This window comes from Brienomyrus brachyistius, chromosome 5, assembly GCF_023856365.1.
Source record: "Brienomyrus brachyistius isolate T26 chromosome 5, BBRACH_0.4, whole genome shotgun sequence".
NCBI classification, from domain to species: Eukaryota; Metazoa; Chordata; class Actinopteri; order Osteoglossiformes; family Mormyridae; genus Brienomyrus; species Brienomyrus brachyistius.
The window spans coordinates 15466678-15490927 of NC_064537.1; the positions used below are offsets into that span (position 1 = coordinate 15466678).

The following is a 24250-nucleotide window of genomic DNA, read 5'->3' on the forward strand; positions in this document are numbered from 1 at the left end:
AAGACATTTGTCTTCCACTGTATATTATTTAGTAAAATAATGCCAAATATTATTTAATGTTATATTGCATCGAGATGATATTGAGCAGAAGTAAGTGATCTGCTGGCACAGCTCACGGAACTGCCAGCTTATTTGGCAGATTATGTTGGCAGATAAGTTATATTTGTCTATATATATTGCAAAACTTCATATATCTTGATGTGAACTTTTTCAGTATTGTTTTGCCCAAAACTCACAACACATTCACAAAAAAAAATATTAATATTATAAATTAATATAATTTATCGTATTATGCAAGATGATGCTACTAAGGGACAGCTCTCGTCTTCATTTTAGCACCGATTTATTTTGACAAACGGGAATCAAAGAAAGTAAATTAAGCAAAATAATTTAAGTCCAAGTGGTTATTCCAAGAGCCGGAATGCTCAACCTCAAGTTATTGGGTGAGTCTGTCAAACCTGAATATCTTCTTTTAAGATGTGTTTGTGTTGCAGTTGTGCTGTGCTGATGTTTAAGTTCTGCTTTACAATGCTTGCATTGAACTGCACCTTCATTCACTTTTAACATGACGTTTCCCACCCCGCTGATGCTTTCGCTCTTTATTTGAACCCCCCGTCCGTCTTCCTTCCGCCATATTGTCAAGTAATTGAGTAAAAGTAAAATTTTAATAGATGCTTTTAAATAATTGTGTAATCGCAACAGCTCTAGATCTGATATTAATTTCTCCTAAAATATGATCCCATATTCATAATAAATCATAACTGTCTGATTGAAATAAATAACATACATTTTTTTTGTGTGTTAACGTTCAAGGCTTGGGGGAAAGAAGTATACAAACCTTTATATTTATATTAATTTTATTGATCCCAGGGGGAAATCTTGTTAATAGCAGTAACGTCAATCAAATATTTTCTGTACTTGTTCAAGGTATTTTGGCTCATAACTTTGTAGAATGGGTTGCCTTGTGTGAATGGTCTTTGTCATTTTGTTGCACATTTTCTGTTTAGGGTTTACTGTCAAGCTCCCTGACCGTCTCCCATTGAGCTTCAGATTATTGACAATGGTATTCTTTTGTAGAATTTCCTGATATATTATTATATTATAGTTTATTATAGTCTATAATTCATTGTTCCCTTGATGATCACACGGCATCTACGTCCAGTGGCCCCAAACCCTGTTTTCTTCACCCTGCAGTCTTTTCTTCCACGGCACTTGGTCATTTTTTTTTTTTTTATTTATTCTGAAGTCTTCGGCACAGATTTATGAAATGCCTACAGATTCATAACACTTATATTCTTCTATCAATAGGGATCTTTGTTATAGTTCAGTGTACGCCAGTGATGCACAATTCTAAGGGAAAGTAGCAAAGCCTTTAGGTCTTTTTTTTGCCTCAATATCTCCACTTTCTTATCTGTCTTATATTATCTTATGAAATCTTTCTTGATCGAGTCATTTCAACCTCTCTCTATTGTGACAAGCAGTGTCTTTTGGTTAGTGTAAACATTGTGGTTTTTATGGAAGGGCACCTTAAAGACACACCTGAATGTCAACAGAACACTTTACTCTGTTTACACCTTTTCATAGAAATCACCCCACTGGTTCATGTGTTTTCCCAGCGCTGTCCGTGACTGTTTAAACAGTGTTGTCCAAATAAATTTGAAAAATGCATTTTGTGACTTTTGTTCATTCGGATGTTTTTTTTTTTTTTTTTTTTATAATCATGACCTAGATGCAGTTTGGACAATATTTCAGGGGCAATCAAGACAGGAAATCCTGGTCTTTAAAAGCTTTTTGCTGCCTTACAAGAGGATTAATACTGGGTGCAGCATTGTTAGTAATTGGCACCATTTTCTCTCTACGGTTCCTGGTTTGTTTTGCGGTGGCAGCATGCCGAGCAAGTGACACGAGATGTTTGGCTTGGTTTGGGGGATTTCTAGGCCGCTTCCAGCCATCTGTTTAATTACAATCTCTTCAGTGTGTCAGGCTGGAATGCATTCTTGATGGAGACCGACTCCCGCAATTTTGTTCCTAACAAAAAGGAACTAACTCTTACTGCATTCGGAAGGGGGCCAAACGGAACAAGACTGTGGCCCCAGTGCTCTAAAAGCACACTCATACTCCGTCATTAAAACATAATGAAAACTCGCATAGCTGTGTGCGGTCAACTGTTCCCTAGCCAAGCTGATGGTGTTAGATGTCTTCACATAGGCATCAAACAATAATGGAGAGAAATAGTGGAACATCAGTGGGGCAAAGGCCTACTCTGATATAGGCGTAGTGAATGAGGGGGGAGAAGTCCATCCCCCCCGCCCCCCCCTTCTTCAACACTATAATCGGTCACTTATTTGCATTCACGCTCTCGCCGTGTCATAAAGCATAAAGTCACCGGTGACATTACTGTGTCGCCAGGGGATGGATTAACAGCACAGCTGTAATGTTTTGCTCCCATTTCCACACGACACTAAAATCTTAGTAAAATAGCAATTAAGAAGTGGGTTTCAGTGTGTGTGAGTGAGGTGTAAGGGAGCGAGGAGATGCGTTGCCCCCCCCCCCCCCCCCCCCCCGCCCCCAACCTTGCCAAATGCCTGCTCTGTTTGCCTACCTCGTCTGTTTTTCTTTTCCTTTAGAGATTTTTTTGCATTGATGAAATTGCAGTTGGTGACCTTGATGAAATTCTATCCATATATGGCTCTTAACAATTAAAATCACCACATATTATGATATAGCTGTAGCACTGACATCATGGTTTATATGAAATGTCTTGTGGACGAAGTAGGGACCGTATATGTTAAGCAAAGTTATTGGGAGGGAGTTCCCTCTGTCCCTGTGATGGGAAGGTCACCGGTTCAAGCACAGCAGAATATTTATGAGCCCTTGAACCCTTGACCCCCCAGCTCCATGGTTGCCATCATGGGTGGTTGCCCTTCACTGCCAGGCTTGCTCTCACCTAAATATGTGTGTGTGCCACATGAAGAGCAAGACGGGGCAGGCGTAAGGGGAATTTCCCCACTGGGGGTCAATAAGATATCATCCTTTCATTGCATTAATATACCCTAATGCATTATGCTATCTACAGTTTGAGTCGGCTATCATCCAGTGAAGATGAAAATGACTTTTTTCCAAACTTGCCTTTTGGGGGTGGGATCGAGCTTGTGATTTGTTAATCCTTTGCGATCCGTTACTCCGCCTAGCGGATATGGGACGCAGCCTGAAAAGGCCTTGGAAGCTGTGGAGGATGTAAGGGAGGTCAGTAGTTGGATGCATAGGTTAGCGGAGCAAACGGAAGAAAGAGGCGCAGTCATGACAAATGTCTTACCCCATGGCAGGCCGTCGGGGTAAAAGCCGTGAGACATACTCCTCCACGCGGTGTATCACCCTCTATACTCCTCCACGCGGTGTATCACCCTCTATACTCCTCCACGCGGTGTATTACCCTCTATACGCCTCCACGCGGTGTATTACCCTCTATACGCCTCCACGCGGTGTATTACCCTCTATACTCCTCCACGCGGTGTATTACCCTCTATACTCCTCCACGCGGTGTATTACCCTCTATACTCCTCCACGCGGTGTATTACCCTCTATACTCCTCCACGCGGTGTATTACCCTCTATACTCCTACACGCGGTGTATTACGCTCTATACTCCTCCACGCGGTGTATTACCCTCTATACGCCTCCACGCGGTGTATTACCCTCTATACGCCTCCACGCGGTGTATCACCCTCTATACGCCTCCACGCGGTGTATCACCCTCTATACGCCTCCACGCGGTGTATCACCCTCTATACGCCTCCACGCGGTGTATCACCCTCTATACGCCTCCACGCGGTGTATCACCCTCTATACGCCTCCACGCGGTGTATCACCCTCTATACGCCTCCACGCGGTGTATCACCCTCTATACGCCTCCACGCGGTGTATCACCCTCTATACTCCTCCACGCGGTGTATCACCCTCTATACTCCTCCACGCGGTGTATCACCCTCTATACGCCTCCACGCGGTGTATCACCCTCTATACGCCTCCACGCGGTGTATCACCCTCTATACGCCTCCACGCGGTGTATCACCCTCTATACTCCTCCACGCGGTGTATCACCCTCTATACTCCTCCACGCGGTGTATCACCCTCTATACTCCTCCACGCGGTGTATCACCCTCTATACGCCTCCACGCGGTGTATCACCCTCTATACGCCACGCGATGGTATGGTATGTCATGCTTATATCTCTATCTTAAGAGATTAGTCTGGAGCACATCATCGGCTTAATAAATTTATAATATAAATTTATAAGCAAAATCGTATAATGTTTATCAAAGTATATTAAAACTGTTAAAGTATGTTAAGATGCCACTTGCATACTAAGTACGTACAGTAAATGCTGATTATGAAAGTTCTACTACTGTATTAGAAATGCATTATGAAGGTGCATTTAATGTAAAGTATTACCTAATATTTTTGCATGGGAACACAGAAAAGTTGATAAGCTAAAAGCTTCAATTTATTTGCTCTCCAGAAATTCCACAACCTGATTAACTGCCCATACTGCTTTTACTGAATATTGTCTTGCTCAATTTGCGAAATGATATGTTTGCAGATAAACTTCTTGATGGCGGACCAGAATAGTTCCACTAGTGCTGATTCTACGGCAGTAGTGTAGTGAATATGCTTCTTTGTGCTTTTAAATGGCACAACAGCGTGATTGATAATGCAGCTCTTATGCTTTTGTTTGTTATTCCTTGCTTGTGAAAACACTACAGGCCAGAAGTCCTCTTGGGTTTTCTAAAAAATTAACAATACACTGCTTCATCAGACTTTTATTACAAGAAAATATTAGAAGTACTCAAAACAAATGTAACTGACTATTTTCAGTATGTTATAGCTTGTAGTAACACATTATTTAGCCACAAAGGCTGAAACTATTGGTTTTGGAGAAGAAATATCTGACCTGGCTTTGGTGCATTGACGTTCACTTTGTGTTGGAATTCTGTTTACTAATGTCAGACATTGATTAGCTCTTGGCCTCTCGTCAATGTATCTTTGATACAGTCAAGCAAAGACTGAGAGCAGCTAGACTGCAGAATTACTTTGTTGTGTTAGTAAGAAAAAGAAGCTATTATAGACTAAACAACAGAAACCCTGGAGTATTCAGGACTGGGAGCAGGTTTTTTTGATGGATGAAATTTCATCTGTGGGACGAGTTGAACCAATAGCCTTCGTTTAAATATAGTCTTTCTTTTAGACATGGGTATTGAGGTATAAGTGCTTATTGTTGTGGCTTTAAGCTGTATGCTTAATCTGTTAGTGATTTCTGCAAATGGGCCTTCAGTGTCAGATGGTGTCGTCTTTTCTTCTGTTCCACATGCAAGCTTGAACAGGTTATTTCCAGAAATTTCTGGAAAGGATGCTGTGAATCTCTGCTGCTGTGATTAAGGCAAGGGGTGGTTATTTTGATGAAAAACATACTCAGGCCCACGCATTCAGTAAATTGCACTTATTACAATTACAATGCATAGTATATTACACTTCGAAACCAGTTATATTTCAGTATTTTTAAACATTTTCTTGTATTAAAAGTTTGAAAAAGCAGTCCATTATTTATTTTGTGAGATATTGGGCGGTGGGCCCAGACTTCCGGCCTGTATTGTATTTACTAGTATAATACTACAGTATTACTGTCATGATGTTTTGTTTCGGTACATTTCATGTTGCAATACTGCAAGGTTTGTTGCAGGTAATTACTTTTTATACTACTGACCCATCACCAAACATTTCCTGGATCCTCATCGTCCCAAGAAGCAGTGTTGGTAACCAATTTCTGTATAAATGATGAGTAGAGGAGATCAAGTATTTCTTGATTTTTTTCCAATATGATGAAGCAAAAACACTGGGAAGCTGTTGCTTTAGTTTTAAACACAAATAGGCCATATTGCATTCTCTCTGCAATAGCCTGCCTTGTTGTTTTGTTTGTCTCCGAATGGCATGGTGTCTTTTCAGAATGATGAGGCCTGAAGTTTTCTGGGGACTTCGTTTTGTCATGTACATTTCCTTGTTCATTTTCTTTACCAGGGGAGTTTGGCTTTATCTCAAAAATGTATTATCTGCCAGCATCTTTTTTTCCTCAAAATAGCTTGTTCGAATTATCTGTGTGTAAAATATAAATCAGTAAATCCAGACCACACTTAAACCACATTCAAACTCTGTGCGACCCTTTAACCTATGTGGTTTGCACAGATTTGGCTCCAGACAAGCTTGACCCCCAAGGTTAACCTATTAAGTCTGCAAAATCCCCCCCCCTCCATTGTGGCCCTACCAGCAATAGAAACCCGGAACTATGTCTGCTTCTACTTGTTTTTAAATGTGCTATCTAGGTTCTTTAGTTATGCAGTCCACAGATCTTGGAGATTAAATTATTATTATTTAACTAAAATGAAAACCAGCCATACTCGAGATCGCATTGTCAGATATTTTCTCATGCCAGGAACTGAGGAAAGTTATTGAAGATGGCTGTTGTGCTGATAAGCAATGTAACCATGTTTACAAGGTAAAATCCTGTGTACTAAGATTTATGTCTAGTCTCTCTCTATATGTATACAAAGTCATAATACAGTTTGTCACGGAAAGTTGATCCTAACTGGGTCATTCTGATAAACTTTTTTGAAAATGTTACAGTAAAAGACTGCTAAAATACAGCAATTGCTCAACACATAGAATAATCTTTTTAGGTATATTAAAGTTATGCTCTGACTTAATGATTTTCTAACCACTTTTCCCCTAAATATTACAATTACTATATTACAAATTCAATTGGACATAGATTGAGAGTAGATTTGAATAGTGTAGCTTTGGCACACTTCGGATTTTGACCGGATGGGGGATGTCATCCAGGAACTTCCTTTGGCACTAAGCGATGTGCACTATCTCTTCAGGCACACTACTATGTCTTGTGTAGTATTTTTGCACAATATAGATTTGAAGTGTGCAATTTCAGATGCAGCCAAAATCTTGATGCTGCAAGCGTTCAGCCGCAAATGAAATGCATTTACGTCTATTGCACCATATGTGTATGGCCATGTCCACGTGTGGAGAAGTATGAACAGATGTTCTGCCGTTTTTTCCTACCCAACAGAAACTGCTCCCAAAAGCTTCAGCACATGCGTAAATCAATATTACAATTTAAAATGCCTGAAAATTTTTGCTACCTTTTGCAGTTTAACGTGGTGATATTCATATTTTGTCTATGTTTATATATATTACAAACCATCCAGGTGATTAATTTATTGCTTGTATTCTTCCAAATTCTGTAAATATGGAACCAGATTTTACCATCAAACTCGACGGCACACGTGTATATGTTTTGCTTATTTAGACAACTTAAAATTGTCTTTGTTTTAATTAAAGTCAAAATATTTGATTTTAATAACAGCTAACACAATTTAAACAGCTTCTGTTTAGCCTGGAACTACACTTGTTTGACATGATATTCTTACCCTGGAATTACATAAAAAAAATTAAAAAAAAAACTACTACCCTACTGAAAACTATAAGTAGGATTTTCGCAGCATAAATCTACATGTAAAACAACTGTTGCCACACTGAAAAAAGTAACTGTTTCTGATTGCATCTCCATTTAAAGTACAGGACAATTATTTTGATAGCATAAATGATTATACAAATGTTCATCCAAGACTATAGGTAGGATATTTTGGAAAAGTAACAAAGACGGACAGATATAACTGAAGATGTCTGCTATGGTAGCAAATTCCAGCAAGTCGGCAAAGAATGGCAGAACACTGGCCTTTAGGAAATAGCCTCGGATGCTGCCACCGTCCATGAAGTCAACTGATTTCACAAGTCAATGACCCAAATATGCTGTAAATGTATCATTTTCCGAATGACACAATCGAAACTGAATAAGAACAGCGACAGCGGAGAATGCTGCCGTGCAGGAAATGGCTTTGTTTCTGCCAGGTTTATTGCATCACCGTGATTGTCCTGTTAGCTATTGTTAGTTTCATTATGGTTAAGGTAATTTCCCCTAATAATAAAGCATTATGTCATTCACGAACAAATAATGGCCAGTGAACCACCTCCGGAAGTTCTCACGGGTCAGTGGATGAACCCTGTAGACTGGGATGGGAGTTTTTCGCAGACAGAGGCACAACAGCCCTTTCTCTAGAATTTCTTACAGGTTATTGGTCTTGGCCATTGGTTTCCAAGACCTTCCTGTACCATTTATCCATAATCTGATCTCGCAGGTCTTAGAATGCTCTTTTATCTTTGCATATTTTGACCAAAAGAACAGCATTTAATCTCATGGATGATAACATTCTTCAGTGCATGGTCCCATGGCAACTTTGGGAAGCACCGAGCATGAAAGTGCAGAGCACTGGATGGGGAGCCCCCTTGTAATGGCTTTGCACCATGATACCCAGAGCTCATTCGCGTAACATAATGAGGGCATGCAATTTAAAACAATTTCCCAAACAGCACTGAAAGATGTGGAGTTTGTTTACAATTGCATTAAGGAATTGCATGTTGTTTAGATGTTCAGATGAAATGGGGTGCTCTCTTACTTTCAGCGCTCTGATGGAACTAACACCTCCCTGAAAACACTACCTTACACACCAACATGCTCTGCCCACTCTGATGACTGTCCTGACTATAACGGCAAGTTGTGGACACACACAAACACACACAATTTACAACACATAACATTGAACACTATACATGACACTGCAGTACAACACAATCACAGCCCAATATACTACCTGCACACCTATGGGCAATGTAGCAACTCCAATTAGCCTCAGCATATTTTTAGACTGTGGGGGGAAACCAGAGTACCCAGAGAAAACCCCACGACGACAGGGGGAGAACATGCAAACTCCACACACATGTGACCCAGGCGGAGACTTGAACCCGAGTCCCAGAGGTGTGAGGCAACAGCATGTTCCCTTGTGGGTTTTTCCAGAGTAATCTAGTTGTCTGCTGTTTGAAGATAAGCTGTCTAGTGACTTAAAATAACTTTTTAATATCATGTAAGTACTTGACAAATATCTTATTTGGATTGTAAGTAAATAAAGTTGGGATATGAAATTGTGTCATCATCTCAGTTTAATAGCAATCCACACTGTGCAATCCCCGTCGTTAACTGCATAATCACACTGCTTCGGGATTTTTGACATTCCGCTTAAAGTGATACTTCTTGTTTAGCAACTGAGCTCCATTGCAGTGACCTGTTTCTTAAGCATAATGGCTGCTAATTGAAAATCACGGTAGCCTGTGACTGTGCTTATGACTCCATTTCAGCCTTTCATGTCTTTTATCCTTTATAAAGTGTACATTTTTAACATTTTTGTACATTCTGCTTCAGAAATCTCACTCACTTCGGTGTGCATTGTCAGGTGTATGACATTTGATTGTAAATGCGCGCATCGGTCTGATAATGAATTTTATTTATTACCGTTGTATGTATGTGAATGTTCACTGACCACGGTAGTCGCTTTATTTAATTTAATGTGTAAAAAGGGGTGGCTTCAACCGATGATTACAATGTTCATTAAAGCCCTTAAAGCTTTCAGGGAAGAATCTATCTTATTTTGGCGAAAGATATATATAAAATGACAGATATATAATATCTGTATATACTTGATGAGAGAGCGATCGTAAATTTCTCTGTCATGGGGGTTACCATTAAGGAAAGGCTTGGTTCTTTACATGGTGCTTTTTGTCCCCTCTCTGCAGAGCCACCTGGATATACGGGTGGATTTATTCGAGCGCCTCCCTGTCCCCTTCGGCCTGGTACGGTTTGGGGTTGCACCTGACCATCCGGAAGTCAAGGTCACTACACAGCACTTACCCTTTATTTTAGGTCATTTTGAAAATGAAATTCATTCTTCATCCCATTGTAAAATTACTTAATCATTTATTTTACGGTTTTAGGATAAATATTGTAGTACAAAACAGAAGTAGTTATGCAGACGTTCATATTACCTGACTGCTAGGCTAGTTTTTACCCCCAGCAAAATGCAGGCATGGGATTAAGCCTAATTCACCAGTCTGGTGAAGTGGCTGGATTTCCAACGCAATCCACTACTCTCCTTTTCAGAATGTCATCAACACCTTCACCCAGACTGCCCTGCATGAGCGCTGCAACTTCTTTGGTAACGTCAGCGTAGGGAAAGATGTGAGCGTGGCGGAGCTGCGGCAGGCATATCATGCTGTGGTCCTGGTGAGGTTTGCTCATTGTTTCCACGCGCAGGTGGTCCCAGTGTCGCCGGTGTGCTTCGATGGCGTGTTTTTGTGAGCTTCCCTCCCAGAGGTCTTGTTTTTTGTGTGTGTGTGTGTGTGTGTGTGTGAGCACAGAGCTATGGCGCGGAGGGGAATCGACATCTCGGCATTCCGGGTGAAGATCTACGAGGAGTTTATTCTGCCAAAGACTTTGTTGGCTGGTATAATGGTCTCCCTGGCAACAAAGAAGTGAGCTCAAGTACTATAGCTGTCCATCTACATTTAATTGCATAAGAAGTCTTCAGTCCAAGTACCTGCCCCTTGTTTATTTACAGATTGGGTAGTAATTATCTATTGTGCCTTATCCTACCCCTTGCCGTGCTTCCTTTCCTGAATAAGAACCATGAACAATGAAGCATTCTGAAGTTTCTGTAATCTTTCATTTGTTTTAACTTGGTTGTTTAAACTTCGTTTCTATTTGGTTCAGTTTAGCTTTCTCTTTTGTATTGAATGTTGCTGTTCTGCTTGCCTCCAGTTAAGACCAGACCTGAGCAGTGAGACTGCAGTGGTTCTGGGCCAAGGGAATGTGGCACTGGATGTTGCCAGGATACTGCTTTCACCTCTGGACATTCTGAAGGTCAGACCACTAGCTTCCAGTGGGGTGGTAGAATAGATAAACATCAAGGTAGGTTAATGGCATGTTCAGGGACGATGTTTCTGTGTAAGGAGAATAACATCTTAGGAGTTTTCAATTCTTCTTAAACTGGAGGGGAGCAGTAACCTTTCCTGACATTTTGAATATTTTTTGCATCCCACAGGGAATGTTGACCTCCTTTTAATGTTTTTTGCAATTTTAATATGTAGCAATGTTTCATTTGTGGTTATATGATTTGTACTGCTACACATTATATTTGATGTGTTTACTCTTGCAGATTACAAAACATCATTTGAAAAACATGGCCTTTCTTTAAGTTGTTTATTCCAATGGAATGTTCTAACTAACGCCAATCCTGCTGCTTTCACACAGACTATAGACTATTACTTAATGGTTTATTCTCCAGTTTCCTCCTCATACGGAAGTTGCTTAAGATTTTCCGTTGTTTACAATAATCAAAATGACGTCAGGTGGTGTTTCTGGATCTTGTTTGCTAAATTAAACTGCCCACACTCCCATGTCAGGACATGGGCAGGGATGTCACAGGCCCCTAATATCTGAACGACTACCTCGTTAAACTTCTCATTTCTGGCAGACACTGCACATCACTTTGTGCCAAAACAAACTGGCACAAGAACAGCTTCTTTCCACATGACATTACTCCCACGAATAGCTGCCCTAGCTGCCCTATCTCAGCCTCCACTCCCACCCCTGCACTACCACGCATCGCATCGCATCGCATCGCCTCACTGTTGAAAATACTGCACTGATTTGTATCTTACTTTACATGGTTCATTTATGCCTTTCCTTACACTGACATACTTATACTTTTTTGTAGTTACCACATAGTTTATATATATATATATATATATATATATATATATATATATATATATATATATATATATATATATATAAAAAAAAGTGTATGTAACCATTATCTTGACTGTTGCCGTTGACAACTGGGGACAAATTCCCTGTGTGTGTTTGTGAGCATACCTGGCCAATAAATCTGATCCTGGTCCTGATTCTGAAGAGCGCCCTTGCTATCACTGGGTTTACAGCTGCCGGAGGGGAATTTGTTTGTTACGCTTGTCTGAGCCTGTTTGAGTATGTTGTCGTCTGGCCTCTCTGCAGAAGACAGATATCACACAGCCCTCCCTCGAGGCCCTTGCAGGAAGTCGAGTGCAAAGAGTCCTCATTGTGGGCCGGCGAGGACCCCTCCAAGTGGCCTGTACCATAAAGGTCAGTCTGCTACCTTAAAGATCAGTCCATTCTTAGTACAGATCAGGGGGTCAACATCGATCAAATTCTGATGGACATCTTGATCCAAATTCACTTTTTACCATGGACATGGTATTTATTGACTGCGTACCATCTCATTTAGGCAAGTTTAACTCGTAAGATGAAGAGGTATTTGTCTGACGTGGGTGATTTGTTTTCCTTTTATTCTAATCTGCCACGAACTTATTCCAAGAAGGGTCAAGATGACAAGGTGCCTTCTAGGTGCCGCAGTGAGCTGAGCTCCTGTGACAGGGGGATGGGCTGGAACGAGAAAATTGTAAGGTTTAGCAGTGGAAAAATTCACGTGACTGATTAGGAAGTGGCACGTAGCCATGTAGTGAAATTACAGGTTTCAACTCTCCCCCAGTCGGCAAACTCAAAAGGGGACGGTTGCAAAACAAAAGAACAGAAAGTTTTTTTATTATTCTTAATCTAACCTGACACTTGTTCTTGAGACTGGCGTGAAAAAATGTCGTGCAGGTCTGTGCAATGTCTTGCCAGTGCTTTGACAAACCGGATCTCACAAGGTACTTTTTCCGTTTGTGGAAGATCTGTGAGATTTGGCTTAAGTCAGATTGGATTTGGATAAGGGGGTATTTACATGCAAGAGAGCATCTGTGAATGTGTACTGAGAACAGCAGTAAGGTACCCACACAGAGATTCATGCAGCAATGACTGATGTCCCGAGTAAATCCAGAAGAGCACTCCAATGGTGTGTTTGCTCAGATGTTTTAACAACAGATCTCTCAGTTCCATACAACACCATAGTCATAGTGCTTATAGTGCTCTAAGATTATTTCTTTGATTGCTTTACTACCTGCAGTATTTTGATACACAAAAGGGAGAAAAGTTTGAACCAAAATTTTTAATAGAGATTGTAGTATTCCTTCCTTGGTTATATTTCGTCCTTGTTGGCAAAGTTGTACAGAATAAAAAAAACATCTCAATTCAAAATATTCAGTAAGTGTCTGGTGGGGAAGCTGATTTATGCATTTTTTATTTTGACACTTCTGTTTGAAGTAAATTTCTATAATCAGTATTCAAATTATAACATCTTCTTTTAGTCGTATTGCAACATGATTATATATGCAATTAATCATGCCAAGTGTGGAATTGATCGCGATTAAATAATAAATCGTTTGACAGCCCTAATTCATCATTTTCAAAAGAGAACGATTAGTATAGATCAAGGATCAACACCAGGTAAATTCTGATAGACATCTTGATTCGTGGCATGGTGGTGCAGTGGTTAGCACTGTTGCCTTACACCTCTGGGACCTGGGTTCAAATCTCCGCACACTGAAAGTAACAGTTTTACTTGGAAATATATTTTTGTAAGATCTCATGGCAGTTGATTGCTTGTTACTTTGAAAATGGCATTGAGGGCTAGTAACAATTTATCTAGGCTAGTATATTTTTAAAAGGCTGGTAGCAAAAGTTCCATCCCTGGAATTCTTACCATTGACTTTTGCCTTTTCCACCACTCACCCCTTACTGCCATGTGGCCATCAGTGAAACGCTCCTTTCTTTGTGATTATCCTGGGTAACAGTGCATCACAGATTAATGTGATTATAATGGGGAAAAACTCATGATCTCACATCATGAGATTCCATGTCCGAGTTCAACCCACGGATTACATTGCCTGAACTTTGCAGAATGCCATGCAGTCTTGTGGTCAGTTTACACCCAAATTGAATTCTCTAGCTATGAATGCTTTTTTGTCCAGTAAACGGTGCATGGAAGGAAAAACACCTCATTCTTGCAGTAAAATAGCAATGGTGGATAATTCATACTATCCAGTAAATATATATATATATATATATATATATATTTAATGTAAAATATGGCTCAGTCTCTCAGTTGCTGTTCATTACATCAATGGAAAGTGTGTTAAGCTTATGGGCAGAATCCGGTAATTCTATGTGTCTTTCGTTTCATGACCATTTCCTTCATTGAGCTGAATGACTCAGAAACGTGTATTTCCAAATGTTAATGGTGCCGCAATATTTATTTTGCAAGGGGAATAACATTTGGTAGTGGTACTTTTAGATGCAGAGGTGGGATTTGGAATAGGATATGTTTATTCATCATAGGCGACTACTGTGAGCCTGCAAAAATGTGTTCGTACAGAAAGTCTGCTAGTCATATGCAGAGCACCTGGATGGTTTTATTGTGTCATTGTTTGTATTGTTTGTTTCAGGAACTCAGGGAGATGGTCAACCTTCCAGGTACCATGGCAGATATGGTGACTGCTGACTTTGAGGGAGTTGCTAGTGTGCTAAAAGGTGAGCCTGGGACAGGGGAAAGTTACCGGGTGTAAACACTTCAGTGTCAGAAAAAAAGAAGGGTGCAGGCCTGGTACAGTTTTGTACCCCAAGGTACATACAAAAATAAAGTACCCCCAATGAGTCCATTTCTATACCTTAAAAGGTACATTTGCCTACATCTAGGGTTCTGTTGGCAGAACCATGAGGGTACAGCCCCAGTAGCAATTGTACCCTCAAAAATACAAATTGGTACTTTTTTCCAGACAGTGTAGGGTTGGGTATTGTTTGGATTTTTTCCAATACTGATACTAAAACGATACTTTTAAAACGGTGCTGGTGCCGAGATGTTGCCTCAACCAGTCGTTCAAAGTAAAGAAAAAGCAGAAAGCAAAGGTTGCTGACATAAACCAAGCAGCCCAAGACTCTTTTAATTTTGATAAAATGTTGCAATATTATTGTTTTCATAAAGCCCAATGACAAGCAGTGTTTAACATATCTGCACACATCTTCCATACGTATACTTCCTCTTTATTGTCATAGTTTTTATAGGCAAGGATGTGGAGGCATAGAACCGATCAATACAATGTAACTTTCTTTTTTTTTTAAGGGCTGATTCATTTTTGTCATATTTTTAGTAGTAAATTGTTAGGCGTGAAAAATTCCTCACATACCCTGGGTACAGCCTCCATGGTGAAGCTTGTGACACGAGGAAAGCTGTAAACATGATGGCCAAGTCACTAGCAATCTGTGGTGCACTATGTGGAAAAGAATGAAAAGAATTGGGACCCACCTCTTATTCATTGAAATCTGGTATTCTGGTTCATTGCCACAAGTGTATAAAATCAAGCACCTAGCCATGCAGTCAGGTTTACAAACACTTGTGAAAGAATGAGTCATTTGGAAGAGCTCAGTGAATTCCAGCAATTGTCACAAGATGGCACCTATGCAGCAAGTCAGGTCGTGAAATACCTTTTGTGATAGATATTCCAGTTAAATGTAAGTGGTATTTTTGCAAAGTGGAAGCATTTAGGAACAACAGAAACTCAGCCATGAAGTGTCGGAACAGTGAAAGTGACAGAGCGGAGTCGCCGAGCTCCCAGGCACATAGTGTGTAAAAGTCGCCAACGCTCTGTTGACCCAAGAACTACAGAGATCCAAACTTCCTCTGGCATTAACCTCGGCACAGAACCTGTGTCCCAGGAGCCTCATGGAATGGGCCTCCATGACCGAGCAGCTGCATGCAAGCCTGACGTCACCAAGCACAGTGCCAAGTATCAGATGGAGTGGTGTAAAGCACGCCGCCACTGGACTCTGGAACAGCAGAAACGTGTTCTGTTGAGCGAAGATTCGTGGTTCTCTGGCAGTTTCATGGATGAGTCTAGGTTTGGCGGATACCTGAAGAACATTACCTGCCTGACTCCATTTTGCCAGCTGTAAAGTTTGGTGTAGGGGGGATAATATTATGCATCTGATAATATTATGCATCTGCTTTTCAGGGGTTGGGCTCGGTCCCATTGTTCCAGTGAAGGGAACTTAATGCTTCAACATACCAAAACATTTTGGATAATTCTATGCTTCCAACTTTGTGGGAACAGTTTGGGGAAGGAAGGCCCTTTTCTGTTCCATCATGACTGTGCCACAGTGCACAAATGAAGGTCTATAAAGACAGGTTGGGTGAGTTTGGTGTGGAAGAACTTGACTGGCCTGCACAGGGCCCTGACCTCAACCACATCAGACACCTTTGGGATGAACTAGAATGGAGATTTCGAGCCAGACCTTTATGTCCCACATCAATGCCTGACCTTCTGAATGAAAGGACAAAAATTCTCATAGACACACCCCGAAATCTTGTTTAAAGCCTTCCCAGAAGTGTGGCAGCTGTTATAGCTACAAAGGGGGGACCAACTTAATATTGATGCCTATGGATTTAGAATGGGATGTCATAAAAGTTCCTGTAGTTGTAATGGACTGGTGTCCCAAAACTTTTGTGCGTATAGTGTTGGTATACAGGAGTTAAATATATAAATAAATACAAAACACTTAACAGATATGCATAGCAACGTCCTGGTGTCAGAATCCTTTAGCGTGAAATAGAGCTACACTTCAGACCGTTTAGATTTAGGCATTTTAACTGTTTAAGGTAGATACTAGTTAATGGTAAGCATCTACTGACATCAGAGCAAGTGTAACTAGTGATGGCGTGTGAGATGCAGTGATGCTGCTGTTGCCTGAGCAACAGAGGGTAAATATTTCAATCGAAGGCTTGGGCATTTAAGTGGCACTGAAATGAGGCGCCAAAATCTGCGTTGCAGTGCGGTCTGGTACATGCTATTGTATAGGAACTGGCGCCTTTTTTCGATATTCAGCCCTGGTGAGGGAGTGCAAAATGATAAGCTGCATGAAAAATTACTGCAGACCTGCACTGGGTGTGTTTTGATAACTGATTTAGTTTGAGGTAATTTACATAACACCCAATAATGTAGAAGTTTGTCACACCGAATTGATTTATTGATTTAAAAAGATTTGTTAGGCCCTATAAAGAACTAATATCTTATTGTTTTTAGTTATTTGCTTCTGGCCACTGCATGTTTTTCTTTTGAATTATTTTATTTTTAAAATTTTTGCCTCTACCGTCTAGTTTTGCGGTGAATGTCAATAACCAGAATCTCACTCAGCAGTACTTCCATCATTTGATTTGTGATGCACAGAGCTCTAGTACCATCTTTGTTTATGTATAAGGAGGAAATGGTTTCTTAACACAGCGTCCAATTCTGACATTGTGAAAGGACCCTTTGGTGACTATGGGTGCGAGTATTTTTTTGTGTTTGACAATTTGTCCTTTACTTTCATACAGTACTGGAAAAAAAACATGGTTTTTAAGAAACTGAGATTGAGGAATAATATTCAGCTGGGGGGAAAATAAGCTTTGTGATGCAGACTTCATACATGCAGAGTTAGAGTGGGATTCAAATACGTAACCCTGTAAGTGTGAGACGACAGTGCTACCGACTGCCAAGGGCTCCCCAATTAAATCAACTGTGGAACAGTTTTGTAGGTAACAATGCACTGCATTGCACTTGTTTTTTCTGAAATGGTTGAATTGCGGACACTGTTTTATTATGAGGTACTTTGTTGTGGTGCCAAATGATCCTAGTGGAGTCCAACACCCACTGGAAACAAGTTTGATTTGCTGCTGGCAACGAGACCTGATGGCCCACAGCACTGGACCCCGTAAGCCATGATCCTGGAGCAGCCCCAACAGGAGCCCCCGAAGGAGATGTTATGCCTTCTTCACGTGTAGACCAGTCAGCAAACTCCCATGAACCTTGTGAGGGTAAAGAGCTGGTCCAGCGTACATCACCCTGCACTCCAGTACCTCACCATAGACCTTACCAAGGAGGCTGAGGAACGTGATCCCTCTGTTTTTAGTCCTCTTTCTTGAGTGGGACCACCACCCCAGTCTGCCAATCCAGAGGCACTGTCCCCGACGTCCACACAGTGTTGAAGAGGCATATCAGCCAAGTTAGCCCAGACACATTAAGAGTTTTCAAGAACTCAGGGTCAATTTAGAGCTTTACCTCCGAAGAGTTTGTTGACTATTTCAGGGACCTAGCGATGGGCAAGTGCCCCCTGAGTCTTCCAGCTTTCCTTCCTCCAAGGAAGGTGTTATCAGTGGGCTTCAGGAGATCCTCAAAATATTCTTTTCAGTGCCTAACTATGTATCTGCAAGTAAGGTCAAAATTTTTCCATCCCTGTTGTAAACATCTTGGGTGACGCCCTGCTTTTCCTGACGGTTTGCCAAAATATTTTAAACCAAAGCCCAACCGAAAGTCCTTCTCCATGACCTCTCCAAACTCCTCCCTCACAGAGTTTTGCCACTGTAAGTGCCGCAGCCACATTCCGCTTGGCCTGCCGGTACCTGTCAGCTGCTGCAGGTGTCCCACAAGCTAATCAAGCTCAGAAAGCCTCCTCCTTTATTCTGACAGCTCCCCTTAGCACTGGTGTCCAACGCTGGCTTCCAGAATTGCCATCGCGACAGGCACCAACAACCTTACGACCACAGTTCCGCACCCCCGTCTCAGCTATGGAGTCCCAGAACATGGCCCAGTCAGGCTCCATGCCGCCTGACTCCCTCGGGATGGAGAAGTAGTTCTGCTGGAGGTGCAAGAAGATCTCTCAGACAGGGACTTCAGCAGGTGCTCCCAGCACACCCTCCCAATGCATTTGGGTCTACCAGGTCTATCCGGCATCTTCCCCCTCCGTCGGATCCAACTTACCACCCGGGTGTCCAAAACATGCTGAGGCTAATTGGAGTTACTAAATTGCCCATAGGTGTACCTGTGTAAGTGAATGGTGTGTGAATGTGCCCTGCGATGGGCTGGCCCCCCATCCTGGGTTGTTTCCTGCCTCGTGCCCATTGCTTCCGGGATAGGCTCCGGACCCCCCGTGACCCAGTAGGATAAGCGGTTTGGAAAATGGATGGATGGATATTTGTTTTACACAGATGCATACCCATAAATTGAGAAATGAGTGAAACTGAAAATTTTGCTGTGGTCTCCTAATTTTTTCCAGAGATGTATAAATGTGCCCTTTGACGGACTGGCATCCCGTCCAGGGTGTCCCCTGCCTCCTGCCCTGTGACAGACTGGCATCCCATCCAGGGTGTCCCCCCTGCCTCCTGCCCTGTGACAGACTGGCATCCCGTCCAGGGTGTCCCCCCTGCCTCCTGCCCTGTGACAGGCTGGCATCCCGTCCAGGGTGTCCCCCCTGCCCTGTGACAGACTGGCATCGCCGCCAAGGGTGTCCCTCCTGCCCTGTGACAGACTGGCATCCCATCCAGGGTGTCCCCTACCCTGCGCCCCTCCTAAGATAGACTTCACATTAGGGCTGCATGATATTGGGAGAAAAATCACATTGCAATATTTATTCTTCATGCGATATATATTGTGTAGGAATTATTATCTCAGGTAAATTTTAATATCTCCACCAATATGTTTTGAAATGAATTAACTTTTAATTAATTATTTAATGCTGATTATTAACGAGTTGTTATGCCGAATGGTAGGCTCCTCCAAACTCGATTGCGAATCCCTGTGAGTCTGTTAATGTGAGACTTAAATGGGATTCACTAATAACCAGTATCGCTTGGTAATCTAGGTTAGAAGGCTCGCTCAGTGAGCTGCGTCACCAGGTAATGTAAACGATCGGTAGCGAAGCTCCCCTCACGGCCGATGAGAGAGAATCTCGCGATATTTCAGGCGAGTTTGAGGTTTCAGAGCGTAGTAGCCAGATCGCACAGAGGCAGAGACTATTATGAGCACTCAATGACGGAGGCTGAAGTTGTGTAAAACACATGCATTTATTCCTACAACTAACATAAGACAGACATTACACCTAACCAATAAACATGAAATAACGGAATAGACACAAACAATGTAATTATGGAAGCGCAATGACTAGATTTAAATGAGTAACCTTAAAAGGCAAATACTGTTCTGCAAAACAAGCACATTTTGTGGAAACATGATCTGAAAGTCATATAGCAGGTTAACAGAACAGCTTAGGTTGCTAGAATAAGCGGAAGTTGGTTTACCTGGTTTCAGAGTGGGGGGGGGGGGCTCTTGGCAGTTGGTTGCAGATGCTGATGAGCTGATGGGTGATGGCACTCAGGGAGGCGCTGCGTTTGCAGGGATTTATGACCAGACTGATTCCCCCTTTATTGATGATTATCGTCAACCTGGTGTAACTTTTGATATATCCACTTTCATGGTAACTGACCATCAGCAGTGACTTTCCATCAGTTTGATACCAAACATGCCATACCAGCCTAGCGGTTCACACCTCCTACCATCTGTATTAATTAATGAACAATTACTTATATCATGTATGTTACTGACTCACATCAGTATACGGTATAGGTGTTTTGGGTTGCATTTCAACAGATGTTACACTTTATACAGACATTACATGACATATTCACATTCCAACAGCACATCTTACCCTTAGATAGGCATGGCCGTTAGTCTGTGGTCATACCAATTTAAATTGCACATCTGGCAGCAACATATTTTGCTTGGTGTCCCAATTGATCTTCTCCCCAGAATGGATAATGTACACCTTAATTCAATCCTGTTAATATAGGATGGTAGAACACAAAAAGCTTGCTAACGGCCACCAAGATCAGTAAGGGCCACCAAGGAATGTGGAAGAGAAAGTTTGTCAAACAAAGAAAAAGAATCTCTGAAAGTTAGGACCCATACATAAGGGTGTTGGTCTGTTGGGTGAGTGGTATGTAAGGCAGGATGTCTGGGGAGGGCGTTGTGTGCCAAGTCGAGGGACCCCTGTCCTTGAGGTCCACTCTACTGTCTGTAGGTCCTGGAGTGCTGGCCTCCCTTGTTATCTGTGTGTTTAAGTGTGTTTGTATGTGTGGGGTCACGAACCTCCTTTTGATGCCTAGGCCAGCGAGTACCTCTCGTACCAGGGTAGGCCTTGTATCAGGCCACCTGGAATTTAAGCTCTGTGATATGTGCATGTGTGATCCTATAATTGTGATAGTAGGATTTAAAAAAAATTATCTAATTAGTGAAAGTCGCCATTAATAAAGTGGACAGTCAGGTTTACGTAGGGCTCCGTTGTCCGGCTAGACCACAAATCCATTATAGGTGCATAATATCGTCCCGCTGAAAGTTCCATTTCAGCTTCTGCCTTGCATTTCCTTACAGCTACAAGGTGGCAAGTTGTGAAAAAGTAGCTCCTTGAAGGTATAATATAACACTTGTCAAGCGACCGGATCATGTTTTTAAAACCCTCTTTGCTGACTGTGTTAATTGGTACCATGTCTTTTGCAAGATGGAAAGTTTTCATATTGGTTATTTCCCTGTGTCATTTGGAACCTTAATCATATGGTAATACTAGCAAAGGCACCTGAAATAGTTTTTTGCTTTGGACGGCAGTCAGATTTTGCTTTGCATTCATCATACAGGGCTTTGTGGTGCCGATTTAAATGATCAAACAAATTAGTTGCGTTTCCCCCGTTGTGGCAGCAGCTGCAAGGCACTGTGACAAATGACCTGTTTTTGGTTGACGTCATGCATCCTGTAGCCGGAACAATTCCACGCAGCCTTTCTTTTTGCAACAAAATCTTCATTTTTCACGCTGTAGTAAAATGATGACTAGAGGGAGCAAGTTGATCAAGAGTGTTTGTGATTGGTGGTTCATTCTGTGATCGGCATGTTTGTTAGCTGCGCGTGCAGAGCTGCGTGTCGGCTCCATATCCAAAATCCTTTAAATTGACCTAAATTATAATAGACAGACTTTTGAGGATTGTTTAAGAATAAGAAGAGTGCGACATTTGTTCGTTTAGCAAAAACACCAAAAGCGTCGTCCACGCCGCTTCAGTTAATTTGCGTTACTTGACACTGCACGTCCTGCGATGTGACTATTGCACGTGCGTACATCGCGATGACGATGCCGAAATGATATATCGTGCAACCCTGTTTAACATATCAAAGTGCTGGTTGGCAGACTTCTTTTATAACTGAGATATATTACTTATTATTTATTGGCAGTCAACCAAGCATGACTGACTTCTGTTGCAATGTTTATAACTGTGATATTTAGGTCACATGTATTAAAAACATGTCATCATCCAATGAAGCTGATTTAGTGCCATAAAAGTACCGTGTTTTGGTTTATTTAGCGTGGGTAATGGCTCCGAAAACATTGTGTCTTACAAGCATTCCTCTTTCTGATTTTTAATAGAAAGGATATGAAAATTCGGTTGTGCCTGGAGGTGCCGAGTTAAGTAGAAGCATCACAAGCCTGATTTGTTTAGCTCTGTTGTTTTAGCAACAGTGGGGTCAGTTTGAGAATACTTGAACAGGTCAGGTGTCTGGGTTCAACACCGGATGTTCTAAGATCCAAGGACAATGGCCCTGTGACCTGTTGTTGAGAGTTCTGCTATTTGCAGATGTTAATTTTTGTCTTTCACAGCTGGGCCGTCCAATATTTTTGTCCTCTGGAGCCGAGCCGAATCACTTCCTTCAAGTAAGCGGGGAGACTCTGCCCTTAATGAAGGAGTCAGGATCTTGTTCCTGAAACGTAGTTCGAATGAACGTGAGATTGTCAGGTAGATTTGTTTCTTGGTTGTAGTTGTATTAGCACTTAGAAGGTCTCACATCTCACAGGGGTGTCACTTGATTGTCAACTCACTGAGTGGAGTCCCCAAGCAAAATTCAGGATACCATGGAAAGATTATGTCTCCCAGCTGGTTTAGGGATCTCTGGGCATCCCTCAGTGGGAGTGAGCGTCCGCTGCCGCATGGAGTGACCTTTGGTGTGACTTGCATGGTATGAGTTGATGGATGCTTTTTTTAAAGATTTTTTTTTTTTATTTACATTTTTTTGCAACAACTACATACAACACCGTTGTCTGTCTCTCTGTGCTAATTCAGACCTGTCCAGGCCAAGAAAGCGGCTGACGGAGCTCCTGCTTAAGGCGGCACAGGGGGGTACATCCGGGCAGGTGGGAGCTCCCCGTCAGTGGGGCTTCCGCTTCCTGCGTAGCCCCCTAGAGATTCTGCCCGCTGATGACTTGACGAGCGCCGCTGGGATTCGACTGGCCGTGAACGTGCTGGAGGTGAGCGAAATCAGCCTGATTCCCAGAGATGTGCGAGGCCTTTAAACACCTATCGTTTGAAAAGAACAATCAAAAATTATTACGTAAAACACTTGACCAAAGTCTAAAGGAATCCGGACAAGAATTAGATTGTTTGATATATTTAATATTTGAATCAAAATAATTTTTTTAGATGGTACTAGGACCAAGGCACTTGTATTGACACGTCATAGACGATCGTGGTGCATGTGTGTCTCCGTCTGTGACCTCCGTTTTACGACCGTTTCATTGACTGTGATTTCTACCAGTCGCATACATGCTACTCTCCTATGACAAGGGCTCACACGAAGGGGCACGGGCAGTGCCGACAGGGGAGGTGGAGGAGCTGAAGTGCGGAATGGTCATCAGCAGCATTGGCTACCGGAGCCTGTGCATCGACCCCGTTGTGCCTTTTGACCAGCATAAAGCCGTAATTCCCAACACGGTGGGAAGAGTGCGGCCTGGAGCTGGTGAGAGGCCACGGTCGTATTTTCCCTCCTTGAAAACAATATGCAAATGAGCATGGCCGACAATAAGCGGCATTGTATCCTGTAGTTTGGAACCTAATACGGTTTTTCACAGCTTAGCATTGTGGCTGTGTCAAGAGAACAATCCCCCTTTTCCAGTTGTAGACCTTTGCTCACATGGCGGAGGGAAGAGGCCTTGTCAGCTTGATTTTCTCTGGATTTTCCCTGGTGTAATCTGCCCACAATGAGCCAACAGTCTGTTGTAGTCATAGCCTACGTATTCGTCTTCTATGTTTTGTTAGCTGAACAGAGAAGAATCTGTTTTCGCTGCCATTATGTGCATTCATGTGAAACTGAAATTCCTGATTTGCGTTCAGGTCACTGTTCTTGCCAATGTGCTACCCTTCTGTGAAGCCTTCTTATAAAAAAGGAGTTTCCATTATTCATGATATGGATAAAGGTCAAATGTAATCATTTTTATTGCCACATTAGTAGATTGGGTTAACTAGTGAGTGAAAGTCTTGGATCACGAGTTCATATTCACAGTGCAGTATATTAAATAAATGCAAAATGTGCGTAAAACAACTGCAACAGTATACAACTCTACATATGCACAAATGCAACAGTATACACACTACAATACACACAATACACTACAGCATATATACAGCATGCAAGCAGCATGC

General features: G+C 41.9%; 1 protein-coding gene across 2 annotated transcripts in view; it reads left to right on the top strand.

Moving 5' to 3' along the window:
- The window catches only part of fdxr (ferredoxin reductase), a 29324-nt gene that overhangs the window by 2221 nt on the left and 2853 nt on the right, over window positions 1–24250 (top strand). Inside the window, exons 4-11 of one of the 2 annotated variants that reach the window (XM_049013298.1) lie at window positions 9750–9845; window positions 10114–10236; window positions 10371–10484; window positions 10771–10872; window positions 12028–12135; window positions 14376–14460; window positions 22895–23079; window positions 23396–23567. In XM_049013298.1, the coding sequence (XP_048869255.1) occupies window positions 9750–9845; window positions 10114–10236; window positions 10371–10484; window positions 10771–10872; window positions 12028–12135; window positions 14376–14460; window positions 22895–23079; window positions 23396–23567 (985 nt within the window). The remainder of the gene's footprint in view (window positions 1–9749; window positions 9846–10113; window positions 10237–10370; window positions 10485–10770; window positions 10873–12027; window positions 12136–14375; window positions 14461–22894; window positions 23080–23395; window positions 23568–24250) is intronic. The other variant, XM_049013299.1, reaches the window with a different exon arrangement.